At 41.1% G+C, this 20,395-nt stretch overlaps 1 protein-coding gene across 1 annotated transcript; it reads left to right on the top strand.

Annotated features, from left to right (window-relative positions):
- The first annotated feature begins 853 nt into the window (after window positions 1-853).
- Window positions 854-19,161, top strand: LOC142164676 (uncharacterized). Its single transcript, XM_075222981.1, has 2 exons — window positions 854-1,426; window positions 3,869-19,161. The coding sequence occupies exon 2, from the start codon at window positions 8,463-8,465 to the stop codon at window positions 9,582-9,584; it is 1,122 nt and encodes a 373-aa protein (XP_075079082.1). The 5' UTR covers window positions 854-1,426; window positions 3,869-8,462; the 3' UTR covers window positions 9,585-19,161.
- The last annotated feature ends 1,234 nt before the right edge of the window (window positions 19,162-20,395 follow it).

Here is a 20,395-nt window from a genome sequence, read left to right as displayed (position 1 = left end):
ACCGCCTCGATGAAACACCCAGCAGAATCACTTCCCTTGAAACCCGCATCTATATAAGGTATAAATTCTGAATCCTTCCCCAAGTCTGAACATGAGCCAATAAGGCCAACCATATCACACCTTTAACAATCCCTTTGTTCAAATTACCACTTATGTTCTTTTCCCGTAGCTGAAATAACCCATAAATATGCAAAAACCAGAAACCTCGCAAGTAGTTAATCATGCAACCCAATCATAGGCGGTGGGACTCTCCCACTTAGCTTGCAGCCACTATTATACACCCCTGGAATTCACCAAGATTCTTTATCTCTTATTGACATAACCTCGTCCAAGTAAACGCTAGATTCCTTGAAATCCTTCCATTAGCACTTCATGAGCACCCTGAATTTCCATCAACATTCACATATTCGACCTCTTACCGGAATGGCCAGTAAAATCCTCCGCAGAAGCTTTGCCAACCACGCGATCGCTAACCTGCTCACAGGGAATAACTGTAGACATGTGATTTTTTATCCTCCCCAAGATTTTTCATATTTTAGCACGAGAATATTTAATTTAGGCCTAATATCGTTATTTCAACTAATTTTGACTCATTTACTTTGTTTTATTACAAGAAAAATGAAAATTACAAAAATAGTTCCATTAATGTTTTGTAGTTATTTTTAATCTTGAAAAATACCAAGAATAATTTTGTTTTAACGGTCAGTTTTATTTTAATAGTTATTTTATTTAAGTAGGATTAATTAATAAATGAGATGGTATTTTAATCTTGTTCACGGGGAAAAAATAAAATTGAGGCTCGAGCAATTCATTTTTAGGCCTAATTTTTGACCTAGTCGATAATTGTTAAGCCCATAATTTCTAGGCCCATACCGCTAACCTAATTCTTACCCCTATATAATAGTACCTAACACCTAAGACCTAAGGGGGATCAGATTCTCTCAAAAGAAAGAGACGCAAATGGCGCAGCAGCTCATTGGATCTCCTTCTCCAAGTATCAGCCATTACCCCTGATCTCTTGAAAAAAACCCAGCTGCACAGCCCTTTCAAAAATCCCGATCTAACTGCTTTCCCTTCCCCCATCTTCGTAGCCCTCTTTCCATCAAATTAAAAAGAAACACACATAAGAGAAATGGTCAAATTCAAAAGGAAAAAATGAACGAAAAACAGAAAAATAAAGTGTTTGAAGGCTATTCAAATTTCTACTCTTTTGCTTCAATTTTTATCTAGAATTTTGAGTGATTTTCTGCCGATTGATGTTGCTGAAATTTTGCTGAGCTCCGTCCATCAAGTTCGTCGAGGTCCCTATTTCAAGGTTCTATGGTTGATGGTTTGGGTGAAGTTAGAGTTATATCGGAACTCTTTTCTCCAATGTATTCAAAGAGATTCAATATATAATCAATTCTAAAGCTGTTGTTCCTTAAAGGTCAGCTTCTATTTTCTAGCACTTTGATAATACTACGGTGTCAGTGTTGATCTTCTCAGCTATTTTTGGTTATTGTCAATTTGCATTTTTGTGTTTGTTAGATATAGAGTAATTTTATTATCTTTGGTTTGATGAATAAGTCATGGGTGATTGTCTGATTTAAATAGCAAAGTCACAGTATGGACAAAAGTCGGTTTACTCAAAGTCCTTCACTACTGTCCGTGATTTAGTTAGGTATTGTTGGAAATTGCTCAAAGTTCTTTGAAATGGTTATATTAATTGTCAAGTGGGTACATGAAATGTTGTGCTTTGTATTGGATTTTCTTGAAGAATTCACTAATGCTTTGTTTTAGAGTTGGGATTAGCATGACAGATTTGTCAACTTTTGACAATGGTCTCGGGACGAAGAAGTCTAATTTTCATGCCTCATTGATTTTTAGTTATAGATAAATGGTTAGCTCATTCTTTTCTAATATATAATTATCTCATAATTACAAAAATAGAGTAGTAATTTGCGAGCATCTAAATGGGGATAACTTGTCAATACTTTAAACTGCGAAAATATTTTTTGACTTCCAAAATAACTCCTTCCATATCCCATGGCCCTCAAAAGTAGTTCGAGCATCCTTTGAAATTAGAATTGAGGTGCGCCGTGCCAAACAAAATGACAATTGCATGGCCCTCGTGTAATTAATTTTGTTTTATCCTTAGAAATCAAGGCGCGCCATTTAACAAATTTCCATGGCCCTCGCAAAGTTCAAAAACGGTTAGTTGCTTTAGGCGAGTTATTTTAATAATATTACTTTCCTAAACTCAGGTGTGCATTTCATGTGACCCAAATCCAAATCGTGATAGCGTTGAGTAAATGGTGTTTCGGATTGGGGTGCATTTCATTTGGCACGGTCCAAAGACATGTTTTAGACGACGTTAAATTTTCTTTAAAATAAATAAAAGCAGTTTTAATTTAAAATGCACGTAGGTTCAAAATGTTTTAAAATCAGATAATAGGCTAATTATAGCAGTTGAGCGACCGTGCTAGAACACGGAAGTCGGCAATGCCTAATACCTTCTCCCGGGTTAACAAAATTCCTTACCCGGATTTATGTGTTCGCAGACTGTAAAACAAAGTCAATCTTTTCCTCGATTCGAGATTTGAACTGGTGACTTGGGATACCATAAATCTCCCAAGTGGTGACTCTGAATCTTTTAATAATAAATCCCATTTCGATTGTCCTTTAATTAGAAAAACTCCCTTATATACCCTTCCGGGGGTGTAGGTAAAAAGGAGGTGTGACAGCTCTGGCGACTCTGCTGGGGAACGAACTTAGAATCTCTGGTTCAGGGTTCAAGAATTCGAGCTTAGATGAATTGTTATAGTTGGATTTATTAATTATCTGATTTTGTTACATGTTTGGGCCTAATGTGCTTAGTGTTGCTTTTACCGCTTTGATATTCTGTGAACTGTATATAAACTGGTACGAAATCCTTCTTCTCTCTGAGTCTTCAAAATCATGGAGGAGTGTGCACTTTGTGTGACTTCTCTTCTGTTAGAGTCATATCCCAAATTTTAGAACGAGGTTCGGACAAGTTGCAAAGCAGGTGAAACTTCTGTATTCCCGGTACGCTGCCCCCCTCGGCTCGAGCTGTCCGCTCGGGTAAACCGGGTCTAGAACAACAAACCCAGGTTTTCAAACCTAGTATAACAAGACCTCATGCTGGATCCCTAGTAGGAACGTTTGTTTGCATCAAATGCATTTGACTTTGGAGACTCAACACAGGGGTTGGATCTATTTAGGACAGGTGTACCAAAAATAAAAAAGACCATCCTGATGTACCTTACTTGCTACTTGTGCATTCATTTGCTTCAGATTTGCATGTTGACCGGCTTATAGGGGAAAAGTTGAGAGAAGGGAAGTCAATGTGAGGGCCGAGAGAGATAATTGCCTGTTTTTGAAAAACTGATGTCCAAAATATACTGAAATTCTGCCAAAATTTTGAAGAAGAATCTTTTTGTTTTTTAAGAGAAATAGCTGATTTTTTCAAAATTGCCCGAACTACGCCAGTTTGATTCTCATAGGGTGTGAGATACGTAGGCAATCCCCATCGGGTCCAACTTCCTTTTGCAAAAATAGCACAAAAAAGAACAAAATTTTAATTTTATCGCAAATAAGTAAGGTGATGTCATTCTTATTTAAAATAGCCGAATGTCCCCAAAAGGGCGCCGGAAGGCCATTTTCGCAAAAATAGCTACCTTTGGTCATTTTTCAAGGTTTTTGTCGGTTAGCGAACACAACCTTAAAATCTTTGTTTTCGGAGTGCGGAAAGGCCGGATTGGAAAAGCCGGATATTTTTGTGAAAATTTTGAAAAAGTGGTCATTTTTCTTGAGTCAAAATGAGTCATAGTTTTTTTGTTAAATTAAAATCACCTTAATAAATGTGCAGGATGAGCACAATTCAAAATGAACCTTTCTCAGTCCGTGAAGAGATCCCGATGGAGCTACATATGTGGTGGCATGATTTGGGGGACAATAGCAGGAAAGTTGTGACAAAAGCGTTGGGTGGTTTTGTCGGGATCTTGAAGGTTAAGCCGAGAAAGGACATAATTGAGGCCTTGATACCATTTTGGGACCCAACACATAATGTATTCCACTTTGTTAATTTCGAGTTAACTCATACACTGGAAGAGATAGCAGGCTATGCCGGTTTCGAGGGGAATCTTAGAAATCAATACCCGGTAGCACCGAGAACAGTAACCCCTCACAAATTTTTGGACTTGTTAAGCATCAGTCGGGACATCCGAGACGGAAATTTGGCCAAAGGATTCTGTACCTTCTACTTTTTGTACCGACGTTACGAGAATTACCGTGGCTTCGAGACGCCAGATACCGGTCTTACTCACACGGGAAACTAAGACAAGTGGGAAGCTCGAAGAGGATTAGCTTTTATAATGGCGTTCCTAGGTACTTTGATTTGCCCCAGAAAAAACAGGAACATAGAGTTAGGACTCATGAGGATAGCCGACTTTATGATGAAAAAGGAAAATGGGACCATAGTGCCGATGATTTTGGCAGAAATTTACCGAGCTCTGACCCTTTGTCGAGAAAAGGGAAAGTTCTTTGAAGGGTGCAATATGCTGGTACAATTATGGATGGAGGAACACCTTTGACACCGTCCTGGATACTTGAATTGTGGTATAACCAGCCTCGAGTGCATTGAAAAACATGAAAAGCGGGTAGAGGGTTATGAGTTCCCGGATGGTACAAAAGCATGGCATGCCCACTTGAGATCCTTGACTGCAAACAAGATCGAATGGACGTTTGGGTGGCTCTCGGTCGTTGAAGTAATTTATATGTCGGCTGAGGTGTGTTTTCTGCTGTTGATGGATATTCGGAGTATCCAGCCTTATGATCCGCACCGAGTTCTACGTCAGTTAGGCCGATACCAGACCATCCCACATGATGAAGATTTGAGTCGGCAGGTCATTGAGTTAGAACCAAAAGTCATTTTCCCAGAAGAAAAAGTGCATCGGATCTGGCATCAGTGCAGATTCTTAGAGCCAAGAACTCAAGTACGAGATCGATCTAGAGGCGAGGTGGAGCCTAGCCACACTGCTTGGTATGGTAAAATATCCCGAGTTCATCATGAGCCCGAAAGGCCTGCAACGAAACCCCATGTCCAACAATTTACTGACAGAGCACAGGTGCAATGGGACTGGTTGACCAAAGAAAATGAGTACCGAACCACCATAAGTAGGCTGGAAAAGCAAGTCATGGACCTTCAGTTTGAGAATGGGTTACAAGTCGCCGCAGATGAAGGCGAGAAGAAGAAGTTAACTCAGGAAAATGAAGCCCTCAAAGCTCAAATCCGGAAGATGAAAATAGCTGCTAGAAACCAGTCTGGGCTCAAGTATGGCGAAAGTCTAAAAAAGTCTAGCCAGTCTGGGCTCAAAATGACCTAAAAAAGTCTGAGGCTAGTCTGGCGAAAGTCTGGGCTCAATTGGCGGAAAATGCAAAAGGGTGGGCACAGTTTGTGCGGCAAATGAAAAGAAAGTATGAAGAGGCATCACCAGCCTAAAGAGAAAAATGACTACCCTCGAGAATGAGGTAGCCAAGCAGGCCAAGGACTTTAAAGCTGATAGGGAACACTGTTATGATTTGATGGCTCGGATGGAGGAAGAAATGCAATAGTTGCAAAAATCAACATCTCCATGACATTCAGGTGTTAGAAGCTCGGAATTAACAAGTCGAGCGTCTGCTTCAGGAAAAGGGTAGAATCCGAGAGCGTGTAAGAGCCATTGCCGACTACATTGTTGTGAAATGCCAAACATATGAGGATATGACTCGCACCACTTTCTTCGTGGCAGTGATGACGTTTGTCCGACATATAATGAGTGATTTGGAGAGGCTTCAAAGGGATCTTGCATATAGGCCCGCGGCGAAAGTCTGGCCAGTCTGGGCTCAAGATGACCTAAAAAGGTTTGAGGCCAGTCTGGCGAAAGTCTGGGCTCAATTGGCGGAAAATGCAAAAGGGTGGGCACAGTTTGTGCGGCAAATTAAAAGAAAGTATGAAGAGGCAATCACCAGCCTGAAGAGAAAAATGACTACCCTCGAGAATGAGGTAGCCAAGCAGGCCAAGAACTTTAAAGTTGATAGGGAACACTGTTATGATTTGATGGCTCGGATGGAGGAAGAAATGCAATAGTTGCAAAATCAACATCTCCATGACACTCAGGTGTTAGAAGCTCGGAATCAACAGGTCGAGCGTCTGCTTCAGGAAAAGGGTAGAATCCGAGAGCGTGTCAGAGCCATTGCCGACTACATTGTTATAAAATGCCAAACATATGAGGATATGACTCGCACCACTTTCTTCGTGGCAGTGATGACGTTTGTCCGACATATAATGAGTGATTTGGAGAGGCTTCAAAGGGATCTTACATATAGGCCCGCGGCGAGACCGAATGATGTCCGGCGGGCACCAGGAGCATTGATGTACTCATGATTTTTCATTTGAGTCGGTATTTCCTTTACCGTTAGAGTATGTCAGCTGTGTTGAGTCTGTATTTTCTTTCTGCTAGAGTCTGTCATTTGTTGTCGAGTCTACATTTTCTTCTGTTAGAGTATGATAGTTTATTTTTGGAGTCTGTATTTCGTCTTTTCATCAGCGTCTGCTAGTTTCTCTTGGAGTCTGTTAGTGTTGAGTCTTTGTAATCAAAACGTTTGCTTTTTATGAAAAATGAAAATCCCAAAAATTGTTTTATTATTTACTTTCATATTTATCTCCCAGAACTACGCTCGGTCTGATTCATATGGGGTCATGATACGTAGGAAATCTCCATAGGATTCGACCATAACCAAAAAAAAAAGAGAAGAGAAGAAGAAGAAAAACGAAAAGAGAGAGGAAAAACAAGAGAGAAAAGAAAAGAAAAGAGAGAAAAAATAAGAAGGCTAAGAGAAAGAAGCAATGGCAAAACCATAGGGAAATGGGAGGATGAAAACAACAAAATGAAAAAGAGAAAAAAGGGGAGGAAGTTGCAAATATAAAAGCCGGGATGACGCAAGCAGCCGATCAAATGCATAATAAAAACGGTTAACTGTTTAGGTTCATTCATTCCCCAAAATGTGCGGTTACCAATTTGTTAAAGCCCTAACCACTAACAAGGTTGTTGTTGATATATTGAGTTCAGGCAGGTGGTTAGTTGATTGGCATTCTGGCAACTCACTCATACAACACCCGATCAAAAGACAGGCTAAACATGGCCAACCAAGAAATGGAGGCAAGTATTGTCGACCCGTCAAAAGAGGTGGAAGAATTGGATGTTAATGCAATGAAGGAAGAGATGTATAAGTTAAAGCAGCAAATGGCTGAAATGTACTAGGCCTGGGCAAAGGGTCATCCACCACCGATTTATCCCGCCAACCCTGCCTATATCCCACCATTAGCTCAATCTCAGGAACCTACCACTGTGAACTCATCTCCAGCCTTTCCCCTCTACCAACAATGCCACGACACCACTTCCCATACATCACAAGCTCCTCCACCCAGACAAGTCCCTCACCTTCCTCCACTAATCACACCTGTTTTTGTGGCACCTCCACCTGCTGCATTACACCGATCTTCCAGTGAACCTCTGTTCCAAACTCATGACAACCAGTATTATCCCCCTAAGCCCACCTTTAATGTTCCGGAACCATATTCTTACACCCCTCATCTTGATCTACACGCAGAGACCGAGAAGCCACCTAAAAATCCCCAGCATGAAGAGATGATCAGAAAGGTCAAAAGCTTAGAACAATCGTTCAGAGATATGAGGGGGTGGGGGTTAAGTAAGTGTGTCCTATAAAGATTTATGTATGTTCCCAGATGTTCAGTTACCAGCGGGGTTCAATATGCCTAAGTTTGATCTGTACGACGGGCATGATGACCCAGTAGCACACTTAAGAGGATTTTGTAGCAAGATGAGAGGAGAAGGCGGAAGAGATGAATTGCTGATGACATATTTCAGCTAAAGTTTGAGTGGATCGGCATTAGAATGGTATACCAGACAAGATCACAGCAGGTGGTACACATGAGACGATTTGGCCCAAGCCTTCGCCTACCATTTTCAGTACAATCTTGAAATTATCCCATACCGTCTGTCATTAACAAAGATTAAGAAGAAGCCCGGTGAGAGTTTCAGAGAGTATGGATTCCGTTGGAGGGAACAAGCCGTGAGGGTTGACCCTCTGATGAAAGAAAGTGAGATGGTTGATTATTTCTTGCAAGCTTTGGGGCCCACTTAATTTGGTCATTTGGTGTCAGCAGTGGGCAAGTCCTTTAATGAGGTTGTAAAAATGGGAGGCATGGTTGAGGAGGGACTTAAGTCCAACAAGATAATGAGTTATCCAACAATCAAAGCAACCACACATGCCATTCAAAACGGTACTGGGGTGTACTCGGGAAAAAGAGGAAAGAGGATGTTGCGGCAATTGAATCGGGAGCTTGGGTCGGGTCTAGGGGCCCCCCACATTACTACAACCAACCTCGACCTTATCCCCAAATGTACCTACACATTCCATATAGCCCACCACAATACTACTACCCACCGCCAGATCCCCATTTTTCCGTCCATCACGCACAAACCTATACCCAACCTCTTGCTTACGCACAATGGCGTCCGCCAGCTCCACAAAGTCCATACCTAGCTCCACAAAATGCCCATCCACCCCCAAGAGCCTACAGAAATCCCCCTGGAACAGGTTTTAGGCCAAATCAAGCCTTTAAGAATGAGAGGTTGCAGAAAAAAAAGACTTTCACTCCATTGGGAGAATCATATACTAGTCTATTCCACAGATTGAGACAGTTGGGTATGTTGAATCCGATCGAGGCTAAACTGCCAAATCCCCCTCCCAAAAATCTTGATCGCTCGGTGAGTTGTGAGTATTGTTCAGGAACCCCGGGTCATGACACAGAGAAATGCTGTAAATTGAAAACAGCTATTCAGGAGCTCATCGATACTAATCGGATTAAGGTCCAAGCCCTAGAGGCATCCAATATCAACCAGAACCCGTGGCCAGCCCATTATGAGACAAATATGATTGAGATTGTGCATAAGGGAGGGGAGCCTAAGAAGCTTTCACAAACCGTCATGATGATTCGGGCTAGTGAAGCCAAGCCGTGTGAAAAGTCAGCAAGTGAGATATCTGTGATCAAGTTGAACGAGGCAAATAATGAACCATCTGTGGAGGTCAAGAAGGGGTCCTCAAGTGGTGTTGCAGGAAAACATGAAAGAGCAAAAGTGGTTGTGCCAGGAGTGACGAACAAGCCTATGGTAATTGTGAAGGCCGCCCGCACAGATCCTGTCATTATCAAACTGGTAACTCAATTACCGATAGTCAACAGCAAGGCAGTCCCATGGAATTATGAACGAGTGACAGTGACTTACAAGGGGAAAGAGGTTAAAGAAGAAGTGTGTGAGACCCATGGTTTGACTCGATCGAGGAGATGCTTTGCCCCCGAAGAGTTGAGAAAAGCTAAGACCTCCAAAGATAACCCAGTGTTGGTGAAGAAACTTGTGACCGAGGAAGAAGCAGAGGAATTTCTGAGAAAGATGAAAGTGAAGGACTATTCCATTGTGGAGAAGTTAAGGAAGACACCGGCTCAAATCTCGCTATTGTCATAATTGATCCATTCAGACGAGCACCGTCGGGCTTTGATGAAGATCTTGAATGAAGCCCACGTTCCTGACAAAATCTCAGTAAACCACTTGGAAAATATAGCTAACAAGATATTTGAGGTAAACAGAGTCACTTTTTCTGATGATGAGTTACCCGTGGAGGGTACTGAGCACAATAGAGCCATCTATCTGACGGTAAAATGTGAAGATTCCGTGGTTACTCGGGTACTGGTTGACAATGGTTCCAGTACAAATATTTTCCCACTTTCCACTCTGAACAAGTTGAAGGTGGATGATGAAAGAATTCACAAGAACAGTATCTGCGTTCGGGGATTCGACGGTGGAGGGAAATATTCAGTCAGGGACATAGTGCTCGAGTTTACAATAGGTCCAGTTGAATTTACTGTGGAATTCCAGGTGCTCGATGTGGCTGTTTCTTACAATCTGCTGCTAGGTCGACCCTGGATTCATGCTGCCAAAGCGGTCCTGTCCACTCTGTATCAAATGGTTAAGTTTGAATGGGATAGACAGGAAATTGTTGTGCATGGCGAAGATAATTTGTGTGTTCCCAGTGATGCCATTGTTCCGTTCTTAGAGTTTGAAGATGACAAGGGGACATAGGTTTATCAGGTTTTTGACACAGTATCGGTAGAGAAAATTCCGGAAGGGAAGTGTGTGCCGACTCCAAGGGTAGCTGCTGTATCAGTCATGGTAGTCGTTGAAATGTTGAAAAATAGTTTTGTACCGGGCAAGGGTTTGGGTGAATCTATGCAAGGTATCGTACAACTGGTTTCTCTTCCTAAAAACTTGGATACATTTGGTCTGGGGTTCAAGACCACAGTCACAGACGTGAGAAGAGCCAGAAAAATGAAACAGAGAGCATGGGCACTTCCAAAGCCAATCCCGCATCTCTCCAGATCATTTGTTAGGCCTGGTACCAGAAAGCGCCCAGTGACGACGGTTCCCAGTTCGGTGGTTGATATGGATGGAGATTTGATGGAAAAGTTCGAGAGGATATTCGACGAAGTGAACACGGTGGAAGCTGGAGAGAGTTCTAGCAAGGCGGATGTGAAATTTGTTGGGCCCAGTGCAAAGATTAATAATTGGGAAGCTACTCCTCTCCCCACCAGGAAGGAGTTTTGGTAGTTTGCTTTGATTTTCTTTCAGTTTATCTGGATTATCCCAGGGTTGTAGTTCAGATTCTATGTTCCGTCCATTTGGATGTATAAACCTTGTTATCTCTAATTTCAATGAAATGCAATTTCCCTTTTTCTCCTTTCCTGATAGTTTTATTTTTGTTTTGCTTTTCTTCCTTGTACAGTTCTTTTTATGCTGGCTTCATTAATATGACATGCATGTGGAATCTCTGGCCCAGTCTTAAAAGCTAATCTAATTCTGAAATAGTAATTCAAGAAATAAAGTGTGATGTTGAATCGGAATATGACGAGGATGAAGCCTTTGAAGAGATTAGTAAAGAATTAAGCCATTTTGAAGAAAAACCCAAGCCTAACCTGAGTGATACAGAAGCAATCAATTTAGGGGACCAAGATAATGTCTGGGAAACTAAAATAAGTGTCCATCTTGAACCACAACTCAGAGAGGAGATAATTAAAACACTGTTCGAGTATAAAGATGTTTTTGCATGGTCCTATGATGACATGCCAGGTCTAAGCATTAGCTTGGTGGTTCACAAATTGCCCACTGATCCGGCATTTCCCCCTGTCAAGCAGAAGCTGAGGAAATTTAAAACTGATATGAGTGTGAAAATTAAGGAAGAGGTCACCAAACAGTTTGAGGCCAAAGTCATTCGGGTCACCCGGTATCCCACCTGGTTAGCCAATGTTGTGCCTGTGCCGAAGAAAGATGGCAAGACCAGGGTGTGTGTTGATTATCGAGATCTCAACAAGGCAAGTCCCAAGGATAACTTCGCACTGCCGAACATCCATATATTGATCGATAATTGTGCCAAACATGAGATTGGTTCTTTTATGGATTGTTATGCGGGTTACCACCAGATCTTAATTGATGAGGAAGACGCAGAAAAGACAGCATTCATCACGCCATGGGGAACGGACTGCTATCGGGTCATGCCATTTGGTTTGAAAAATGTCGGGGCAACCTACACGAGGGCAATGGTGACCATATTCCATGACATGATACATAGAGAGATCGAGGTTTATGTGGATGATGTAATTGTCAAGTCTAGAAAGCAGTCTGACCATGTCAGAGAACTGAGAAAGTTCTTCCAAAGGCTTCGCAGATACAATCTCAAGCTCAATCCTGCAAAATGTGTGTTCGGTGTTCCGTCTGGAAAATTGTTGCGATTCGTAGTCAGTCGCCGAGGTATTGAATTAGACCCATCAAAGATCAAAGCTATCTAGGAGTTGTCACCTTCAACGAACAAGACCGAAGTGATAAGTCTGTTGGGGAGATTGAATTACATCAGCCAGTTTATTGCTCAGCTCACGACAACTTGTGAGCCCATCTTCAAACTGTTAAAGAAAGATGTTATGGTTAAGTGGACAGATGAATGTCATGAAGCATTTGATAAGATAAAGGGGTACTTGTCAAACTCACTTGTGTTGGTCCCGCTAGAACTAGGGAGACCTTTGATTCTGTATTTGAAGGTCTTGGACAATTCATTTGAATGTGTGTTGGGACAGCATGACATCACCGGCAGGAAGGAGCAGGCCATATATTATCTCAGTAAGAAATTCACATCTTACGAGGTTAAGTACACTCATCTTGAGAGGAAGTGTTGCGCCCTAACTTGGGTAGCCTAGAAGCTGAAACATTATTTGTCATCTTACACTACTTACCTTATCTCTCACTTGGATCCGTTAAAGAATATCTTCCAGAAGCCTATGCCCACGGGAAGACTCGCAAAGTGGCAGATTTTGCTCACAGAATTTGACATTGTCTACGTGACTCAGGCTGTGATGAAAGCACAAGCATTGGCCGACCATTTGGCTGAGAACCCTGTAGATGAAGAATACGAACCTTTGAAGACTTATTTCCCTGATGAAGAGGTAATACACATTGATGAGTTGGAACAGGTTGAAAGGCCAGGATGGAAACTTTTCTTTGATGGGGCTGCTAACATGAAAGGTGTTGGGATAGGAGCGGTACTTGTTTCTGAAACAGGGCATCATTACCCTGTTACGGCTCAGCTTTGGTTCTACTGTACTAACAACGTGGCTGAGTACGAGGCATGCATTTTGGGTTTGAGGATGGCTGTGGATATGGGTGTCGATAAAGTCTTGGTCTTAGGTGACTCGGACCTTCTGGTGCACCAAATTCAGGGAGAGTGGGAAACACGGGATTTAAAACTCATACCGTATCGACAATGTTTACATGATCTTTGTCAGTGATTCCAATCAATAGAGTTTAGGCATATTCCGAGGATTCATAATAAGGTCGTTGATGCTTTGGCTACTCTGGCGTTAATGTTACATCACCCAGATAAGGCTTATGTGGACCCTTTACATATTCAAGTCCACGATCAGCATGCTTATTATAATGTGGTGGAAGAAGAGCTCGATGGGGAGCCTTGGTTTCACGATATCAAGGAGTATATCAGTATGTGAGTGTATCCCGTACAAGCCACAGGTGATCAAAAGAGAACAATTCGACGGTTGGCAAGTGGATTTTTCTTCAGTAGAGGAGTGTTATACAAAAGAACTCCAGATCTTGGATTACTGAGATGCATATATGTTAGGCAGGCCACAACTATTATGACTGAAGTACATTCTGGAGTCTGTGGACCGCACATGAGTGGGTATGTGCTGGCAAAGAAGATTCTCCGGGCAGGTTATTATTGGCTCACTATGGAGCGAGATTGTATCAGTTTCGTGCGTAAATGTCATCAGTGCCAAGTGCATGGAGATTTGATTCATTCTCCACCATCTGAATTACACACGATGTCTGCACCGTGGCCTTTCGTTGTGTGGGGCATGGATGTCATTGGGCCAAGTGAGCCATCAGCATCGAATGAGCACAAGTTCATTTTGGTGGCCATAGATTATTTCACCAAGTGGGTTAAGGCTAAAACATTCAAGTCTGTAACCAAGAAGGCGGTGGTTGATTTTGTGCACTCAAATATCATTTGCCGGTTCGGGATACCGAAGGTAATCATCACAGATAACGGTGCTAATCTCAATAGTCATCTGATGAAAGAGGTATGTCAACAGTGTAAGATTACACATCGCAATTCCACCCCATATCGCCCCAAGGCGAATGGAGCAGTCGAGGCAACCAACAAGAACATAAAGAAGATACTTCAGAAAATGGTGGAAGGGTCCAGACAATGGCATGAGAAGCTGCCGTTTGCGTTGTTGGGTTATCGCACTATTGTCCGTACTTCAGTAGGGGCGACTCCTTATTTGTTGGTGTATGGAACCGAAGCAGTGATACCCGCAGAAGTGGAAATTCCATCCCTTCGAATTGTCACTGAGACTGAGATCGATGATGATGAGTGGGTCAAAACCCACTTTGAACAATTGAGTTTGATCGACGAGAAAAGATTGGCAGCAGTGTGTCATGGCCAATTGTATCAACGAAGAATGGAAAGAGCATACAATAAGAAGGTGTGTCCACGGAAGTTTGAAGTGGGTCAGTTAGTACAGAAACACATTCTTCCTCATCAGGTTGAAGCAAAAGGAAAATTTGCCCCAAATTGGCAAGGGTCTTTCGTTGTAACTAGAGTGTTGTCCAATGGTGCATTTATTTGACAGATGTAGAAGGCAAATGTGTAGAAATGTCTATCAACTCTGATGCAGTCAAAAGATACTATGTAAGATTTCTTTGTTTAATTGTACTTGTTTGTATTTGGCATGTTTTGAATATTGAAATGACGAAGGCATTTTGCTCTGTTATCTAAACACTTTATCCTTTGTCACCCCCTTTTGAGCCTTATTTATTTTCTTTCATACCCCTCTTTTGGAATCAGTAGCGAATATCAAAAACACAAGCGTGAAATATAAGGAAGGGAAGAAAAGAAAAGTGAAAGAAAAATAATGAAAAGAGAAAGAAAAGAATGAAAAGAGAAAAAAAGAATGAAAAAGAAAAAGAAGGAGAAAAACAATAAAAAAAGGAAAAGAAATCAAAAAGAGAGAAAAAATAAAGAGAAAATCACAACAACAAAGTAATTTCTATGACATGAACTATGTTTGACCTGATTCCTTTTAAGGATACGTAGGCAGCCTCACGGTTCGGTCCCATCAAAGTAAAAATCCAAAAGTCCCCAAACAAGAAACTGGGGCAGAAGTTGTGGTTGTTATCAGAAATCTGATTCCGAAAGTTGTAATTTTGAATCCATTCGAATTGTTTTGAGCTTTTATACCCTTTCTTTCTAAACCCATCCAAAAGTCACATTACGGTCCAAAGAAAGACCTTCCGATCAGTCTTCGAGAAATGCCAAGTCAAGCAGGTAGAGGTGATTCATATCAAGGGCAACACTCTGGTCCAAATAGGAAAAAAAATAAAAAATGAGAGAGTCTTATTGGTGAAAATCCTCGCGGGAACCGTAAGGTGATGAGTTGAGAGAAATAAAAATGATAGAGTCTTATTGGTGAAAACCCTCACGGGCACCATAAGGCGACGAGAGCTAAGAGAAATCAAAAAATGAGAGAGTCTTATTGGTGAAAACCCTCACAGGCACCGTAAGGCGAAAGTGAGTTGAGAGATGAACAAATGAGAGAGGTCTGCTGGTGAAAACCTTTCAAGGCACCGCAGGATGAACAAGGTTAGGATTTGGGTGAAGAAATCAGGTTATGGAAATTCCGGAGCAACAAAGTATGGCAACTGAAAGTTGATTGGTTGGACAGATTGGGCCAATTAATCCAAATTGCATGTCATGATCATTGGTACCAGCTGTTCCACTCAGATAAGTCTCTTTTTTTTCTCTTCAGATAGTCTTCCAGTTTTGGATTTCCTTATCCTTAACTTTGAAAGTCATTGCATTTCACTTCTTTTGGGTTTATTTCTCTAAGATGTTCCCAATGACAGTTCTGTTTAAGAAAATAAGAAGGAATTTCAAGGCTCACTACCAGCTACAAGATTGCAAAGCAAGTGCGGCCAGAGCACATCAAAGATAGCATGATGTAAAGTGGGATAAAGTGCCAGCAAGGGTTTCATCCGCAAAATGATTTGGTTTTTTCATGGGAGATGCAGAGGTTCTATTAAAGGGGTCAGAGGTGTGAAACAACAGTTCAGGTATAGAACACTCGAGTCATTCAGGGTCATAGGGTTTTGAAAGTCAGTCGGAAAGTCAAGCGGTTCAGGGCCAGTTCGGGGAAGCTAGTCAAAACAAAACAATGCAGCGGAGAGACCTTCAGCAAAGAATGCCATCAACTAACCACCACATTTTAAACTGAAGAATTTTTCTTTGATTAAACAGGGGAAGGAAATTTCGGTTGTTTTGAAGAAACCCTTCGCGGAGAAAGGCAGTCACCAAACAGGTTTGATTTTTGATTTTCAGGGTCCTCCTAAAAAATGGGACCTAGTTCAGAAATAGCGTAATCTAGCATAAATGTATCCCAAAGTAACATAAGCTGGTTTAGGAGTTCGCATGTTCAAGATAATATTCAATTAGGAGTTCTCAGGACCTTCCTGAATAATGGGACTTAGCTTTAAGATTTCGATTAGATAACAACATTTAGCGTAAGTTCTGCCGTGGGATAGTATAATTCAACTATAAAAGTTGTCGCTCTTAAGATAAAATTTGACTTTTGATATTCAGGACCCTCCTGGATAATGGGGAGTAGTTTTAGACCCTCTTAGATAACAAGATTTAACAGAAGTCACACCTTTAGAAATTGTCGTTTAACTAGGAGCTGTTAGGACCCTCCTGGATAACGGGACCTAGCATTCAAATTCTTAGTAATATTTGGTAATATGAGTCAGTTTAACACTCACGTATGTGCCCAGCTACCAACTGGGGCAGAAACGTTTCTTTGTTTTGTCTATTTTTGTTGAAATCAGGTACCCACTTGGAGAACAGGGAGAAACAGTTCAAGTTCAGTAATCAAGCGCCCACCTGGAGAGCACGGTAATACATTTTAAGTTCAGCAGTCAGGCGCCCACCTGGAGAGCACGGGAATACAATTCAAGTTTAGTAGTTAAGAGCCCACCTGGAGAGCACGGGAATACAATTCAAGTTCAGCAGTCAGGCGCCCACCTGGAGAGAATGGGAATACATTTCAAGTTCAACAGTCAGAAGCCCACATGGAGAGCACGGGAATACAATTCAAGTTCATCAATCAGGAGCCCACCTAGAGAGCACGGGAGTACAATTCAAGTTCAGCAGTCAGGCGCCCACCTGGAGAGCACGGGAATACAATTCAAGTTCAGCAATCAGGCGCCCATCTGGAGAGCACGGGAATACAATTCAAGTTCAGCAGTCAGGCGCCCACCTGAAGAGCACGGGAATACAATTCAAGTTCAGCAATCAGGAGCCCACCTGGTGAGCACGGGAATACAATTCAAGTTCAGCAGTCAGGAGCCCACCTGGATAGCACGGGAAAAAAATTCAAGTTCAGCAATCAGGAGCCCACCTGGAGAGCACGGGATTACAGTTCAAGTTTATCAGTCAGGCGCCCACGTGGAGAGCACAAGAATACAGTTCAAGTTCAGCAATCAGGCGCCCACCTGGAGAGCACGGGAATACAATTTAAGTTCAGCAGTCAGGCGCCCACCTGGAGAGAACGGGAATACAGTTCAAGTTCAGCAATCAGGCGCCCACCTGGAGAGCACGGGAATACAGTTCAAGTTCAGCAATCAGGCGCCCACCTGAAGAGCACGGGAATACAGTTCAAGTTTTGGCAATCAAGCATCCACCTGGAGAAAAGTAAAGCATCTCAGATTATAATTCGAGTTCAGCAATCAGGCGTCCACTTGAAGAAAAGGGAAAGTGTCTCATATCACAATTCAAGTCGGCAACAAAGGGACTTCATCTAGAATATACAAGTCAACAAGGCAACAGGAATTACAAGATCAAGTTTGAAGATATAGATAGGATTATTGTAATGCATAGATCATAGTTTAGTCTAGCTTCTTTTATTTTGTCATGGTGTAATAAGGAAGTCAGTAAGCAGTAGCACCTGCAACTAGCAAGCGTCAAGGTTCAAATCCAAAGTCTACATGAAGAACCATTCAAGACTCAAGATCAAGCTTCAGAAGACTTATAGATAGGAATCTTATAACTCGTAGTTGACAAGCTTAGCTAGTCCTTTTTATATTTTGATTTTTTGATGTAATAACAGGACCACAAACCGGAACCTCGGCGGAACGGCACCTCGACTGGCTCTCCACCTCGGCATACTCCATCGCCTCACTCACCTCTGAACTACACGTGACCTGATTCCTTTATAGCCAAGCATATGTAGGCAGCTCAGATACCAGGGCTCGGTCACATTCCCCTTTTCTCAGTTTTAGTCTCTTCCAAATAAGGGTCGGGTCAAAAACCTGTCTAGTCAGCCTTTGTCTGAAAACTCTTTGTGTTTCCAGTCAAAGAGGGGCAGCTGTAGACATGTGATTTTTGATCCACCCCAAGATTTTTCATATTTTAGCATGAGAATATTTAATTTAGGCCTAATATCGTTATTTCAACTAATTTTGACTCATTTACTTTGTTTTATTACAAGAAAAATGAAAATTACAAAAATAGTTCCATTAATGTTTTGTAATTATTTTTAATCTTGAAAAATACCAAGAATAGTTTTATTTTAACGGTCAGTCTTATTTTAATAGTTATTTTATTTAAGTAGAATTAATTAATAAATGAGATCGTATTTTAATCTCGTTCGTGGGGAAAGAATAAAACTGGGGCTCGAGCAATTCATTTTAGGCCTAATTTTGGACCTAGTCCATAATTACTAAGCCCATAATTCCTATGTCCATACCCTTAACCTTATTCTTACCCCTATATAATAGTACCTAACACCTAAGACCTAAGGGGGATCAGATTCTCTCAAAAGAAAGAGATACAAATGGCGCAACAACTCATTTGATCTCCTTCTCCAAGTATCAGCCATTACCCCTGATCTCTTGAAAAATAACCAGCTGCACAGCCCTTTCAAAAATCCCGATCTAGCCGCTTTCCCTTCCCCCATCTTCGTAGCCTTCTTTTCATCAAATTAAAAAGAAACACACATAAGAGAAATGGTCAAATTCAAAAGGAAAAAATGAACGAAAAACAGAAAAATAAAGTGTTTGAAGGCTATTCAAATTTCTACTCTTTTGCTTCAATTTTTATCTGGAATTTTGAGTGATTTTCTGCCGATTAGAGTTGTTGGATGTTGCTGAAATTTTGCTGAGCTCCGTTCGTCAAGTTCGTCGAGGTCCCTGTTTCAAGGTTCTATGGTTGATGGTTTGGGTGAAGTTAGAGTTATATTGGAACTCTTTTCTCCAATGTATTCAAAGAGATTCAATATATAATCAATTCTAAAGCTGTTGTTCCTTAAAGGTCAGCTTCTATTTTCTAGCACTTTGATAATACTACGGTGTTAGTGTTGATCTTCTCAGCTAATTTTGGTTATTGTCAATTTGCATCTTTGTGTTTGTTTGATATAGAGTAATTTTATTATCTTTGGTTGTTGGATTTTTATCGTTTAATTTGATGAATAAGTCGTGGGTGATTGTCTGATTTAAATAGCAAATTCACAGTATGGACAAAAGTCGGTTTACTCAAAGGCCTTCACTACTGTCCGTGATTTAGTTAGGTATTGTTGGAAATTGCTCAAAGTTCTTTGAAATGATTTTATTAATTGTCAAGTGGGTACATGAAATGTTGTGCTTTGTATTGGATTTTCTTGAAGAATTCACTAATGCTTTGTTTTAGAGTTGGGATTAGCATGACAGATTTGTCAACTTTTGACAATGGTCTCGGGCCGAAGAAGTCTAATTTTCATGCCTCATTGATTTTTAGTTATAGATTAATGGTTAGCTCATTCTTTTCTAATATATAATTATCTCATATTTACAAAAATAGAGTAGTAATTTGTGAGCATCTAAATGGGGATAACTTGTCAATACTTTAAATTGCGAAAATATTTTTTGACTTCCAAAATAACTCTTTCCATATCCCATGGCCCTCAAAAGTAGTTTGAGCATCCTTTGAAATTAGAATCGAGGTGCACCGTGCCAAACAAAATGACAATTGCATGGCCCTCGTGTAATTAATTTTGTTTTATCCTTAGAAATCGAGGCGCGTCATTTAGCAAATTTCCATGGCCCTCACAAAGTTAAAAACACTTAGTTGCTTTAGGCGCGCTATTTTAATAATATTACTTTCCTAAACTCGGGTGTGCATTTCATATGACCCAAATCTAAATCGTGATAGCGTTGAATAAAATGTGTTTCGAATTGCGGGTGCATTTCATGTGGCGCGGTCCAAAGACATGTTTTAGACGATGTTAAATTTTCTTTAAAATAAATAAAAGCAGTTTTAAGTTAAAATGCACGTAGGTTCAAAATGTTTTAAAATTAGATAATAGGCTAATTATAACAGTTGAGCGACCGTGCTAGAACCACGGAACTCGGGAATGCCTAATACCTTCTCCCGGGTTAACAGAATTCCTTACCCGAATTTCTGTGTTCGCAAACTGTAAAACAGAGTCAATCTTTTCCTCGATTCGGGATTTGAACCGGTGACTTGGGACACCATAAATCTCCCAAGTGGCGACTCTGAATCTTTTAATAATAAATCCCGCTTCGATTATCCTTTAATTGAAAAAACTCCCTTATATACTCTTCCGGGGGTGTAGGTAAAAAGGAGGCGTGACAATAACCCACCTGTGGAAATCACTTTCCAACATCTT

Source organism: Nicotiana tabacum, chromosome 10 (genome assembly GCF_000715075.1).
Source record: "Nicotiana tabacum cultivar K326 chromosome 10, ASM71507v2, whole genome shotgun sequence".
NCBI classification, from domain to species: Eukaryota; Viridiplantae; Streptophyta; class Magnoliopsida; order Solanales; family Solanaceae; genus Nicotiana; species Nicotiana tabacum.
The sequence above is the reverse complement of the archived record's forward strand: the minus strand, read 5'-3'. Positions and strand labels throughout refer to the sequence as shown.

What these genes read in the sequence shown, in the direction of transcription:
- LOC142164676 (XM_075222981.1), top strand. Translation starts at nt 8,463, where the DNA reads ATGTACCTACACATTCCATATAGCCCACCACAATACTACTACCCACCG.